The sequence below is a fragment of the Typopeltis vanoorti genome, chromosome 25 (genome assembly GCF_054136105.1).
Source record: "Typopeltis vanoorti isolate ZY-2024b chromosome 25, IOZ_Tvanoo_1.0, whole genome shotgun sequence".
Lineage (NCBI taxonomy): Eukaryota > Metazoa > Arthropoda > Arachnida > Uropygi > Thelyphonidae > Typopeltis > Typopeltis vanoorti.
This window is the reverse complement of record NC_143573.1, coordinates 289261-305065: the sequence shown is the minus strand read 5'-3', so window position 1 is coordinate 305065 and position 15805 is coordinate 289261. Positions and strand designations below refer to the sequence as shown.

Sequence of the window (15805 nt, the reverse complement as noted above, 5' to 3'; positions counted from 1 at the left end):
TGTGTATGTACCTACTTATGTGGATAGGTTTTGTTTAGATTAAGAAAGAAATTCTCAATGGCACTCTTCTTTGTCACTTTACAGAAACTACAACACTGGTAAATATATATACACAAACTTTCTCAAAGAACAAGAAATCATAGCTAACTGGCACAGCTTGCTAACTAATGTTTCAAATGAACTTAAGGATTATATACATAGAAAACAGGTATTAGTAGTCATTATTAAATAATTACACTGACTAGTTTTACCACCTAAAAGAGAACTGGTGGCTTCTTCAGGATAAGCATCAAAACAAACAAATACAAAGATCACGAAGTTGATTAAACATTGAAAAACTATTACAATGCAAATAGCCAAGTTCATGCTAGATAGTAAATGTAAAAACACATGGCATGCATTAGCTATCTACAGTTAGTGACAGAAGGTGATTGTTGGTGAAACTGAAATTTCCAATGTTGAAAGATTTAATGAGAGATTTCCAAAAAACACTGTGTTAGTCCTTGGTTTTTATTCAATGATCCTGGCAAAAAGATGACTGCAACAAATGGAATCCGTTACAGTCATATACTTATATAGATTATTTCATATATAATCAGAAGTCAGAATGAGCCATGATAGTCTTCTTTCTTTCTTAAGTTCTACCTTTGAAGAGAAAATCCAGGAATACTTAATATCCACTTAAGCTTTAACTGCAGAAAAACATACTGATGATAATTTCTTAATCTGAAGATAAGTCAATAATTGCAGTCGATTTTTTAGATTACTCCAATAACCTCTCCACTCAAATATAAGATTAACTGGAGAACTAGCCAAATGGATTAGGGTGATAACATGGGGATTTACAACTTTCAAGGAATAAAGAATCAAATTAAACCTACTTCAGTGTGTAATCTTGGTTTGATTCCAATGAACTATGCATGAGAAATGAGGCTAGAACCCTCTGATTCTAAAAATCTTATGTAGTCTTGGTGTTCTTACATTCTGATCTTAAAATAATTGTCAGTGTGTCCAAAGCAGCAGGAACAGGGCAATTGATAAGCACTAGGTAAGGACAAAGGAGAGAATTTTTTCTTTGGTAGATGATGCTGGTTTGAAAATAATGTACAGAATGCATTTGCAAAGAATTTTCCTGCTATTAGTTCAGAAGTCCCTTTAAGGTAGGATGTTAAAATCCTTTTAATATCCGATTGCAAGTCTGTGTGAATGATGATAAGTACTAGTTATTTTCTGGATAGTGATTTCATTATACCCATTAGATTCCTCTCCACTCTAATGCTGAAAACTCAAGATTTTTCCCCCAAGCAAAGCCGACAAAGTGGATGAAAAATAATACCCCAGTGACAGATATAGCAATTACAGACATAAGATTCATTGCCCTATTATTACAAAAATTAGGTATATAATGATCCTATACTTGGATGTAAACAGTACAGAGATCTAATATAATTTTGGATATTGGAATATATGTCAACAAGAAAGGTATTTATCTGTAATATTTCTAATTAAAAAATAAAACTAAGACAACAGTCACATATACAAAGTATTATTTTAATTTTTGTTTTCTATGTTTTTCCAAAACTGCTGAGTTATTTGTCTTGAAGGTATTCCCATCTGAATAAGCTTTAGCTCGTAGTTCACTTTCAATATCCGACCGAAAAGATTTTTCTAATGCCTGTTAAAAATACAGAAAATTATAATTGTACTAAGTGAATAAATAAATTTGCCAAGAATTCTTAAATTTAATAAATAAATAAGAATATATAAATATTTAGAAACATAACAGAAATTTTCTTAATGTTGACAAATAGTAGTATGCAGAAGCCTATAATTCAAACAGAAAATGAACACAATGCAATCCTAAAGAAATCTGAATAAGTACCTCAATGTTTTACAATCAATCATACTGGTATATTGCTAATCCGAACCCTCCAGTAATTCCAACTGCAGTTTGAAAAAAAGTTTTATTTATTACGTATTATTATTTTGTGTACTATTATTTTTATTTAATAATTATTTCAACTATTATTTTATTATTACAGTATAGTATTTTTTTCATACTGTCGATTGTACAGTTATACTGTAGGCCTATTTTGATTTATTATGTTCACGTTTGCTTTTTTATACTGTAGTACGTACTGTATTGTCAGCATGAATCACTGCTGTTATTAATGAACTGATTAGTCACCACTAGTGTACAACATTTGTGTATCTTTATGTTCCTTTAACAACAACGACTTAGCCTGAAGTCTGGTTGTATATAACGCTCAGTGTTTCTTTAGTTATTGAAATGAAACGTTGTCTGAGTTGTTTATTGTTTTGTGTTTTCGTAAATTTTCAGCGAATGATTATAATCATTCGCTGAAATTATCGATTGTTTTAGTAAGTAAAATTTTATTTTTCTGATAAATTTTAAAAGTGAACAGTTTTATTGTTTATTAACTTCATTTTTTCTTTTACTGTTTTTAACACTAAAATTTATCTCGTTAAAATGGTAACGGGTCGAAGCATACCAAAAGAAAACATGTGATATCATCATTGTCGGATAAGTGTAAAATAATTCAGCGTCTAGAAAAAGGGCAAAGCGGCTGTGCAACTGTGCTACTGAATACAATATCGGCAAATCTACAATCAGTGACATTAACAAAGACAGAATTTTAATTTATATTTCAACCACAGAAGAAGGCCCAAGCAAGAGACAAACTCTGAAAACAAGTGATTTTTCTTTAAATGATTCTGCTGTTTACATGTGGTTTCTTCAAGAAAGAAGTTGTCATACTCCCATCTCCAGAGGTATTTTAAAGCAGAAAGCTAAGCATTTCCATTCCCAAATTTACCCAGATCAGAAATTCAAAGCAAGTGATGGTTGGCTAGAAAAATTTAAGAAATGCAACGGTATTCGTTACCTATCAATATCAGGGAAAAAAAAAACGTTTAGTGACGTTTCCATCATAGAACCATTCCAAAAAGCTTTTTTAGAAAAAATTCTTGAATTAAATTTAACCAATGATCAAATTTATAATGTGGATGAAAGTGGTCGTTATTCGAAGTTGTTACTAGAGAAACCTCTAGTTCACAGAAATGAAGCTCGGTGCCTGGTCAAAAAATGTCCAAAGAGCGTGTCACGATAATGCCTTGTGCAAACGCCTCAGGTAAACATAAATTAAAGTTACTTTTTTGGAAAATCAAAAAACCCAAGACCATTTAAGAACTGCTGCTTTCAGGTTTTGTACCGAAGTCAAAGTCAAGGATGGATGAATGTCGAACTTTTTTTCGAAGTGGTTTCACAAAGATTTCGTACTGTCTGTTAAAACTTATTTAAAATCCCAGAATTTAGAACAGAAAACACTTTTATTATTCCTCTGCCGGAGGATGTCCTGGACATCCTCTGGCAGATGAATTGATTAGTGAGGAAGGAAATTTTTACGGCTATGTTTTTGCCTCCAAACTGTACTCCACTGGTGCAACCAATGGATCAGAACATAATACAATCCATTAAATTAAAATATCGTAAAGACCTGCTTTTAAATGTAATTTCCCAAAATTATGATGTTACCATATCAATAAAAAATATAAATTTGAAGGATGTAACATTCTCAGTTGCTGCTGCTTGGGAAGCCATCGAACCTGAAGCAATTCAAGAGTCATGGAAAAAACTGTGGCCTTCTAGAATTTATCAAGATAATTACAGTGATACACAAAAAGAGGAAATTCAAAACGTACATAATTTGGTTAAAAATATAAATCAAGATGTCGAAATTTCACAAACAGACGTTACAAAATAAATTATAGGTAGAACTGAAAGTGCATTCGAAATTAAATCAGATGCTGATATTTATAAATATCATATAAATATTATATGCTGATATTATATTTATATAATTAATAAATTAGATGTTGATAAAGAACTCAAAGAAAAAAAGTAAAACATGAAGAGGCAGTTGACAGTTTTAATATGTGTATAGAATGGGCTAAGCAGAATGATACGCCATTCCACAAAATTTTATTGCTGCAGCTCTGAGAAGAAGCATTTGAAAAAAAGTTTAGCTTCCAAGAAGCAAAAGAAAATGAAACTTTTTTTTTTGTGTTGTATACAAGAAATTGATTTTTTTAAACAAATTAAGTTATGTACTGAACTATGCAATTTTATTAAATCAGAATCCTCAACAATACAGGTACATACAAACTAAATTTTTTATTAAAATAAACTTTGTACTGTATTATTTTTTAAGTTTTACATTACAGTACACTGGCTTTTTTTCTATCAATTACTTCATTTATTTACAAAATTAAATTGATTTACCATTAGAATGCGATTATTTTTGTCTTAAACGCTAGTTATTATTGTCTCTTGTGGGAAAATTCGCTAATCCGAACAAGCACAGTTTTTATTAGTTTGGATTAGCAAGATACCGCTGTATTTGCTTTCAAATGGCAGATATTTAACTTATATAACATGAAACCAATACAAAGAGGTATGATGTGTGTGTGTGTGTGTGTGTGTGTGTGTGTGTGTGTGTGTGTGTGTGTGTGTGTGTGTGTGTGTACAATTATAGATGAAATATGCATTTCAGAATTAGGCTGCTGGCTCTGACAAAGCATTGGTATGTTGCCTTATCTTCTTAGGAGAGTTCTTCCAAAATTTAGCAATATGCAACATTACTTTTGCTTAAGTTAGAGGAGCTTCTGATGGTCTCAGATTCAAATGTTTTTCATATTTAAATTTACAGACATGAAAGATATAAAACACTTTTGAATTTTTCTCTCAAATTCTATGATTTATAGAAATAACACAGTTGGACAAAGAACACGATTCACTGAGCAATAAAAGCCCAAGTTTTATCTAGGATAAAGGATCAGTGCTAGGTGGCACATGTGTAACTGACTTGTAGCTGCTGTGCTTTTTAAAGTATCTTTCCTTTCATATGTGGAATAGTGACCGATATTAGGTTCAGAGGATATTGGATGATGAACGAAATGAGAACACTTATTTATCAAATTATGGTTAACACCAACCCTAGTAAAATTTCAAGGATATTCTTGACAGTTTATAACTTTTACAAGGAACTGTAAATACTGAAGTAAATTTGAGAGAAACATGCCCTTTTTTATTATTATTATTCGTGACACCTCCCTCGAATGCTTTAAATGTAGTGTAACCTTCAAAAAAAAAAAAAAAAGTTGTGTACTGTAAAGCAGCGTTTCATAAACTATATTCTGCAGAAAGAGAATAACTGTTCCATGAAAAATTATCAAAACTAATATGAGCCTGGAATGGTTTTAAATGCTGCAACAAGTTCAAACATGTTTGAAAATCAGGCGCTCCTCACCCTACGTGTGGATTGTGCTATTAAGGCCAGAGTGTGCTGGCCTTGACTCAGACGCTCGCGGTTGTCGACACCTCCAAACGCAAGTGAAGTATAGAGGTACCAATTCTAAGAAACATGCGGTCACAAGCAAGGTCAATGTGATGTGTTGCAGCCTGGCACGCCTGTAGGGTGCGCTGTCGTATTATGCAATGCAATACGGCTTGCTGCAGTGATAGTGTTCGCTTAGCTTTACATTGAATATGAGACCGATGATACTCAACTCTAACCAAGGTGTTCTGTTAAAATTTCAAGAAATGTTCTGTCGTAGGAAACATTTGAGAAACCTTGCTGTAAAGAACACAAAATGGACACGTGCACAGTATCTTCATTATACATATAAATCACATGAAAACATTATTTAGTTATGAATAGTAGACTTCCAATAATAGCAGTAGGTAGAGGGAAGTAACTGTTAACTGGCAACATTATTTAAGATAGTATAGCATTTAAATATTTGATATGATTTAATTTACATGTAAATGGAAAATTATACGAAAAAGCACAATATCCTTCACATCTTAATATTAAGTTGGAAAGAATGAAGATAATATCAGATGAGCAGCAATGTATGAATGTATTCCAAAGCTTAAGAGGGTTAATAATAAGATAAGTATAAAATGGATGGGATGAGATTATGCAGGTAACCTGAAAGAAGGAATTATGAAGACAGTATAATAAAAAAAAAAAAAATCAGCTAACGCCTTTTTATTCCCGTATATACGGGAGTAGGCGAGGCCATTTAGCCCTATCTAACTTTTTGGAGACTGAGTGGGCAGTTCAATCTCCACTGGTACCCAATCAGAGACAGATGGCCCAAGGCTATCACTAATTAAGCGGTACGCAGTGAAGAGAGACGGCTCAAATGTGCCGCCATCTCGTGGTCTCTAACCCTAACACAATATATTTAATGTCTGAAATAATATGGGTTCTATGGTCGATTTTCTTGAGTTTACAGGACGAAAAACCCGAGTTCCCGGGAGGAAAAACCTGCTTGCCCGTGCCAGAGATCGACTAACTCGGGAACCGGTCGAAAAAAGGCTTAGAAAAATTTCCTCTAGTCGCCGACTAGACTCGAAACCAAGACTTCCTTCGTGCGGCCTAGCGCGGTGGTGTGCAAACGCCACATCCACTGAGCTACACAGGCTCTAATATTAAGTTTTTCTTATTTAAATGGGATAACTTCCTTATGCAGTCTTTAACAAAGGACGTACAAGCATGGAGAGTTCAGCATTTCATCACTGCAGAGGATATTTTTGTGCAAGTCACCATGACAGACATACATTTGAAAAGACATTATCTTTGATGGCAGAACTACAAGGAAGATGGTATGGAAGTTCATTAAGCAGCAAAATAATAGCATGGAATGAGGGATTAGGTGGAATGGAGATAATATTAGATGAGCAGCAATGTATGAATGTATTTCAAAGCTTAAGAGGGTTAATAATAAGATAAGTATAAAATGGATGGGCAATGAGATTATGCAGGTAATCTGAAAGAAGGAATTATGAAGACAGTATAATGCAAGAGATGAAGATTCCTCTTAGCCCTGTCTTATGCTCATATAAAAATTACTGCTGACCTCATCTCTAGAAGTAAAGAATTAAAACTTAATGATTTAGAATTAAGTTTTAATTAAGAAAAAACTTAATTCTAATGTATAGTCTGTTCAACAATGTTCTTGTATTAGATGCTCTTGAACATCTATCTTCTAAATTCCCATCACACAATGAAGATCTCTAGGTTTGTTATGAATTCTGAATATTTTAGGAATGGCAAACTAGAAAAAAAAACAGAGGGAATTGAGATTTTCTTTTCTTCTAAATGAACATTTAGAAGAAAAAAAACATATCTGCCTTAAAAAACAAATTTTCTTTCTGGATCCAACATATAGATAATATTTTCATCACCTTGAAGAACTCAACATCAAGATCTAAAAGATTACTTTAAAAAAAATTACTAACTTAGACCTTAAGATCAAATTCAACTTGGAAATAGAATTATGCAAATAAACTAACTTTGGCTGCTATATGTCAGCTCGCATTCTTTGCAGGTATACAGTATTATCAAATCATCAAAAATCTGCATACTCTGTTTTTCAACATCTTTTCAACAAGAAATATCCACCATCCAAAAAACCTTTCCTCGAAATGGCTGCATATTACAGACAAGAATTATCGACAAAATCATCCTTTTTAAACCCCAATACTACCAGAAGAGATGACTCCAACAGGATATCTAATTTTTATATTCAGGGAACCTCTGAATGTGCCTCTTGCATTCCAAAGAAATTCCATCTTTCAATCACATATAAAACCTGCCAACAAAATCAAGTTTCTTTTATCTTCTCCAAAAGACAGAGTATGACTGCTGTCTCACTTCTATTTTAAACAACCTAGCTGTTCTGTCACAAAACATATTTCTGATAATCAATCCTACAGTGAATTAAATAAGCATTATAAATTCAGCCTTGCAGATCACAAAATTGATAAAACTAGCCATAAGATCCCTATAAATTTCAACTTTTTTTTCAAGTGCTGAAGTTCTTTATCATCCAAATCTCAACCTCTGGACTTTCTATGCAAAAAAAAATGGGAAATTGTATTCCTTAATTTTAATTTTTTGAACTATAAGATCCTGATCTGGAGGAAAATTGTAGATAGGAAGTTAGTAATGATGTAAATTTTTCATATAGTACTATCATATCCTGTACACCCCTTGAGGATACATGGCAGGAATTTGATGATGATCCTGACAGTAAAATGGTTTTTAATATAGCACTCTTGCAACCACACAAAGATACCACACTCCATGTGTTTACTTTTAAATTTTCAATATTCATTATTCACAATGACTGATGGTTTAAGAAATTATAAATGTATAAATCCTCTAATGCATTTTATTCCCCAAATGAATAAGTGGGGCTCTTCTTGTAAAACTTTTGAAAACTAGTGGACAACTAGTTTCTATCCTTCAACAATTTATAAATAGTGAACCCAGATTATCAATAAATCAAAGCCTTAGAGAGCGAGAACAACTGCAACCATCTTGTGGCCTAATCCTAACATTCGTATTATTGTCTGTAATAGTATGAGTTCTAAATTCAGATGAAAAGGATTAAAACCCAAGTTTTCAGGAGGGAAAATGCGACTCATCTGTGCCAATGCCATTTTGTGTGTAAAAACAAATTTCTTCTTTTTGCTCTCTTACTTTACTTTACTCAGCAATGATATGCACAGATATCATTATTTTTGTTTGTAGGTCAGATATATATGTTAAAAAAAAAATCTATTGAATGCAGCTCAGCAGTAGTCAATGCATTATGGCAGGATGTGATTATATATTATGCTGTCTGGGAAAAAAGCTGAAGATCCCAACTAGACTGATTTTGAACCACATTTATAGACAGGTATAGAATATTCTATTCATGTATTTGAGATTCAGATCTCAGATTATTAGCATTAGTGAGACCTGGCTCTCAGAGGCAGATGTACTAACTGGTATTGGGTATAAAGGTTACAGTATTTTTATGAAGAATACACATAGGAGAGAAAGGAAGGGTGAATGCTAATGACATCAGATGATTTGAATCCATTTATAGTTATTACTGCAATATTAGTAACAGTTTTTTCCATATAATGGGTGGGCTTGAGTCTATTTGGTGTGAAGTGGAGTCTAGTCACCTGAACAAACAACACAAACGTATCCAATTCACCATTGAAATAGAAAAAAAACAACTCTCTTCCGTTCCTAGACACACTTGTCACATGTCTTCCCTCAGGCTGTCTCTCCTTCTCAGTCTGCTGCAAACCTACACACACACACACACACACAGGCCAGTACATACAATTCTCATCACCACCCAACACAAAAACTAGAGGTCATTAGCACCCTTAAACACAGAGCTCAAACTATTTGTTCAAATGAACAAGCTCTAAACCAAGAATACAAGATCATCAACCATACATTTATAAAAAATGGATACAGTAAAAAAATTATTCACAAGATTCTCCACAGAGATACTAGTAAAAACAAAAAAGATTTCAAGAATGCTATTGCCATACTTTATGTTAGAAGCATTTCCGAAAATATAGACAGAACACTACACAAATACATCAAAACCACCTTTAAACCCCCGACAAAATTAAGACACCTACTCAGTTCTTCCAAAGATCCTCTTCCACATTTAGACCACCCAGGGTTTACAAAATACAATGCACATGTAACTTACCTTACATAGGGGAAACAGGGCAAACCATCCCAATTAGGAAGGACGAACATAAACGACACATTCAATACCCCTATTTTGGAAAAACAGGCCTTTCTGACCACGCACTCCAAAACATACCACAGAATTGATTGGAAAGGTACCAATTCCTTACACTGCACCAAAACCTGGTTCAAGAGGAAATTTAAAGAAGCACGTGAAATGTTCAAACATAATCCAAATCTGAACAAAAATGAAGGCCTAATCATTCCAAGAATGTGGAGGACCCATTTGCAACCTTTATAGCAACCAGAACAAGCCAAAGAAAAATCCCAATACAAGAAGTGTTTTTTTGTTTCCCTTAACATTCAATAGCAATGTGAACTGTACGAGTCCAGAAGAAAATCATAGTATAACAATCTGAATTGTACAAATCAAGAATCTTAGTACAGGAGGACTTTAGCAGAGTTTATTGTAGTTTTTATTTATTAATCATTTTTTTTTAATTTTTTTTTTTTTTTTCACTAGAGGTCAGGCTAAGAAAAAGATTAATTAACAGCGTAGATTTAATTTACCTTTATAGAGTGCATGAGCATGTAGCTTGGTTTCCTACACATGCATCTTTCTGATGATGACCTCAATACAGGAGTTGAAATGTCAAGTGTTATTTTATCAATAATAAGTAAAATAATCATTTCAAAACGTGTGTTTTGTGTCCCTAAATTCGTAAATATGAATGATTTAATCTTATTTGTATTCGATTATTTTCATATATACTTATAACTTTTAGATTATTACTTGTATTTGCCTTTCTTTTAATATGTTAAATAAAGTGCTTCTTTTAACTCTGTCAAATGGTTTTTCAAAGTCAATAAATGTAATATGTGTTTCTAAATTGTATTCTCTTCTTTTCCCTATTATTAATTTTAGGCAAAAGGCTGGGTCTATACATGATCGCCTTTTTCTAATCCATAAATCTGTACTTCTAAAATAAAGTTTTCAGAATAGTTTATTAGTTTATTTAAAATTCTGCTATATATATATATATATATATATATATATATATATATATATATATACACACACATACACACACATACATTGCAACAGGAATTTAGAATACTTATACCTCAATAATTTTTAGGATCATCTCTACTACCTTTTTTAAAGATAGGAATCGCAGTTGCTGTTTTCCATTCTATTGATGGATTACTAGTTGAGTAGATTTTATTTAAAAATAATAGGAGTCTTTCTTTGAACCTTATTCCTGCATGTTTATATCATTCTGAACCTAACTTATCTTCTCCAGGTGATTTTCCATTTCTTGTTTCTTTCAGGCTGATTTCTAATTCTTCTTTAGCTATTTCCTTTTCATTAAATGTTTGCCAGTTATATTTTTTTAAAATATTTATCTGTCCACAATTCTGTATAGAAATTCTAATTTTTCTTCTTCTTAAGGTGACACTAGTAGATGGTTATAGTAATAGAAAGTAATCCCCATGGAAAGTAATCGATTTATTCAGTGAGCACTTTGTCTGTATATATGATATAGATTGATATGAACAATGCTAGGCAACACCTAAAAGGGAGGAGGCTGTGGAAATGTAAGAGATCACTATATATTTTAAAGAAATGTGCCAAAGTGTTGGTTATACCTTTGATGTGGTTGTATAATGAGAACTGTGGAAAGTAGAAAGAACAAAATAGTGCTATGTGTGATGCTAAGACAGAGGTTTCCAATTAGACTGGTCTGTATACTGCAGATGCAGGTAGAGTACAGAGATTAGTCTCACACAGAACTGCACTGATAGGCAGAGAATTGACTGTAATGGTCAGCATGGATTTCTGAAGGCAAATCTCATTTTAGCAATCTAATTGGCATTTCAAGACAAAATGACAAATGTGCTGGATAAGGAAATCATATATACAGTGATATTCTTAGACTATCCAAAGGCGTTTTGATAAGGTCCCACATAACAAGTTGGTATAAAAGCTGGAGATGGATGATAGATTGGTCAAATGGATAAGAGAGTGGCTCTTGGAACAATACCAGCAAGTTGAACTTGAGGAGAATGTCTAGAGAAAAAGGGGAACTATTGGTTTGCTGCACAGTTCTACTCTTGGGCTGCCTGTACTCTATAATTAATCGATAATATTCATGTATAAGAGTGATAGAAGATATTCAATTGTCTGCTGATGAAAAAGAATCAAAGAGTGATACTCATGTTAATTCCCTTGAGTAAGAATTATATACTTTTAACTTAAATGAGTGGAGATGCAGTTGTAATGTGCACAACTGCGAAGGTATTTTGTACTGGTTTTGAATTTCAGAAAGTGAATGAGATTCGATTCAGGATCTAGGGATTGACAGTTGCCTGGATCAGAGGATATACCGTGTTTCAATATATATATATATATATATATATATATACACATACATACACACACACTGCTATGTTAAGAAACTCTTGCAAAGGCATCGAGCACAGAAATTGTGCTCAATGCCTTTGCAAATGCCAGGGAACCAGCATGAACACAACTCATTTTATTGTGAAGAAACACTGCAAGGACATGCACAACCATGTTCACTTTGACAGTCACCATAAAAGAGATAGGATTTGAATTTTTAAAACATGCTGATCATAGGGTGCTTAAGGGTCAAAGTTGTATAACTGAGAGGAGACCTCCACATAGCCTTTAAAGGAATGAGGAGAACCAACCAGGGCTTCTGACCTATCTGTCCCATCCTCACCATCTCGTGGTGCACCCTGTTGGGTATCTACCTGGATACTGAATGAATGAGGATGGGCTGGCAATTTGAGATTAAGCCGACCAAATTGTATTCTTATTGGCTTAAACTACAATATACAATGATGGTACAACATGACAGAATATCATACCAGCTGAGATGCTGCCCAGATAAACAAGGCCCCCATTGTTTTCGTCAGGGAACCAGCACAAACAGAGAAAAGTCAGCAACTGAAACAAATCCTGAAACATATCCCAACTCAACATCACCAGAGTTCAAGATTAGTACTATCAACATAAGAAGCCTGAATTGCAAAGAAATGGAGCTAGCTGAGGAAATGGATAAGTACCAGATTGGCATAATAGGGATGACTGAAACAAAAAAGACAAAACTGGTCAGATCTTTCTGGACAATAAATACAAAATGTTATATTCAAGCAATGACAATCAAGGAAAAGAAGGAGTAATTATAGTATTAAATACTAAATACAGGGCTAATCTTCTTGAATGGAAGGCGATGTCAATATCAAGACAAGTGCTGTCTCCATTAAGTATAATATTCTCCCCCTCTTTTTTTGTTTTTGCAATCCTTTCTAAAGAATGTTCTTATTCTTCTTTTTAAAGATTAGGCATCTGGTTGTTCTGGCTTCACTGGTCTTTCTCCCTCTTTTTCCCTTTGGTCTATATTTATCCAACTCTTTTGGTAGTGGATATCTTTCCATCCTAAATAGATGTTCTTTCCATTTCTTTCTATATTCCTTAATCTTTTCATTTATGTCATAAATATCCAGTTCTTTTCTGTCTTCATTTCTTATATGGTCCTATTTTGTGCATCCTTTAATTGCTCTTAAAAATCTCATCTCTGCAACCTGTATTTTATTTCATCTTTCTTTTTAACTGTCCATGTTTCTGAACCACAGAGTAGAGTGGCCATTACTTTAACTTAAAATTAATTTTAAAATAATAAAATAATAAAACTCTGTCATCTGTTATATGATTTTATTTTCTATAATTATTTTGATCTAACAAGATCTCAATCTTTAATTGCCATGACTTTTGCTTTCTTTTGTGAAATTTTTAAATTGTACTGTTGGCATATTTCATTTATTTCATAGACTGATTTTTGAACATCAACATTATTGTCTTCTAATATAATCTGATCATCTGCATACAGCATTATATTGATAACATTTCTTCTGGTTAACTGGATACCTTGTTTTATTGTTGTATTTATTGAGATAAGCTACATCCCTGTCTGATGCCTTATTTATTTCAGTCTCTTCTGTTAATTTGTTACCGAACTGTATTTGTGTATGTTTATATAAACTTTGTATAGCGTGTACCAAATGTAATGGATATTCTATAGTTTTTCTCCGTGTATTTTATCAAAAGCTTTCTTGTAATCTATAAAGGCTGCCTTGATAACAGAAGAATATTTTTAGATTTTTATAATACAGAAATCTTTGAAATTATTCATTAACATTTAATATGTAATTTTTTTTTGTTAGTGTGCAACAGTGTTTAGTAAAGCAGATTTGAGTTTCACGATGTTGATACCATTACATTTGTTTTGTGTATAGTAGTCTCTCAGATGTTATTCAGTAATAGTAGTGATTCATGGTTTTCAGTTTTATAATCTTTATGTGAATAAATCATGGCTGATTATTTTTTTAATTAGTATTGAAAAAACCATGCTGGTATTTGAGTATTGGAAAAAAAATTCCACAAGGAATCCTGGCAAAATAGAACTATGCGCAGTGATTCAGATGACTATATATTAAAGTCTATAAAGAGATTAAAACCTTCCTATCACTTAATGTCAGTGTGTTCTTCAGCATTCAATTAACACGAGCTATTCTGTCATCTTTGCAATATGCCTTCTAAACAAACTCCCGGCCTCATCAATTCCCTGCAGTCCAGTTCCAGCACCGTAGTACACAGCTTGTTCTTCATTCCAAAGTGCATGACCCTATATTCTGTCATATTAAATTGGTAGAGTTACTGCCTTTGACTATACTGCCAGTCTACAAAAATTATCCTGAAGGAACTCTATATTATCTTAACTGCCTATTACTTTTTCAAGTTTGTCATCAGCAAATAACTGGATATTTCACCTTAAATCATTACCTATATTGTTTATGTAAAAATAAAAGAATAGCAGCCAAGTACAGAGCCCTGCAGTATACCATTACTCGCCCATTTTCTCATGGATTCAATTTTCCCCATATACCACTGTCTGATGTATGTCTGTAAGTCACCCTCTTTATCTATGTCACCAGTGTCATATCAAACCCCCATTTGTACCAATTTATATAGCAGTATTCCACATGGTATCCTGTCAAATGGTCTCATATGGTACACAATGATATAGTTGAACCAATTTCCTTTATCCAACTCAACTGTCATACTACTATAAAATGAGCATATCCTGTCCACCTATTCTTGAATTTTGCATTTAACTAACTTCTCCAATATGTTAACTACCACTCTGAGATACTGACTGGTTTGTAATATTCTACATCAGAGCCTCCTCTCTGAAATGGAACTACTTTGTACCACTGGCATCTTCCCAGAGCCAAGACTTATATTAGACAGTTGTCAGAGAAGCTGCCAATTCCCTTGCACTTTCTTGTAATACATCTACATCAAGGTTCTGCAAGATCCTAAGCATTTTCAATTCATCTAACCTCTATTCTCATATCAATATCACTGACACTACAGTATTGCTACCTAGATGTAATCCCCACACACACAGAAAATGATGATTTGATAGTTATTTCATCTACTGCTCTGACTTCCTTTCCATCAGCGCTTGGATAACTTGTTCAAGTTATCCTTCCATAGCAGCTGCTTCTTTTACTTGCCACATAGTGAATGAACATGGGATTTTCTTTGGCAGCTAGTCTCCTCTCATAATCTGCTTTTTTGGTGACCTATTGCCTGTGCTTTGTACAGCTCATAAGCTGCTGATCATCTTTCTCTCTATACTGTCCACAGCTTTGTATTTCCTTCATCTACAACTCCCACTTAATAAATGCTGCACCTCCAACACTTAACCTGAATATACAGTGATGCTCATTCCTTTAATCAACATATAAGCTTGGAACACCAGAAGTGCTTCCATCAAACAGCCCTTGACTATCTCCTATGCACTAATATCTTTCCTTCCAAAAATTCTTATGCCATGGTCAGTGTTCTCCCCAGGCATACAAAAATTTTGAATGAGTTAAGACCCTTTTTTCATAACAAATTAAAATAGTAATTTTATTAGAAATTACTTCAAACAAGGATAATATTTTATATAGTAATTATAACAAACAAGACTAGGATTTTTCTTATTTTCTCATTAAGTAATGAAAACCTTGTAATGCTCACAGCTTAAAATTCTATACATTAATTCTTCTCTTCTTCTTAGAAGCCCAGTTATCAGCAGCTTTTTCGTAATTAAAATCTGTTGGATCTGGTCCCTCCAGGGAAATCGGCA

The 15805-nt window shown here is 33.1% G+C and overlaps 1 protein-coding gene across 1 annotated transcript in view; it reads right to left on the bottom strand.

Annotated features, from left to right (window-relative positions):
* Positions 1-1530: 1530 nt before the first annotated feature.
* The window catches only part of LOC150092473 (uncharacterized), a 56792-nt gene continuing 42517 nt past the window's right edge, over positions 1531-15805 (bottom strand). The window contains exon 3 of the mRNA XM_090414762.1: positions 1531-1675. Coding sequence (XP_090270888.1) covers positions 1547-1675 — 129 coding nt within the window. The 3' untranslated portion in view covers positions 1531-1546. The remainder of the gene's footprint in view (positions 1676-15805) is intronic.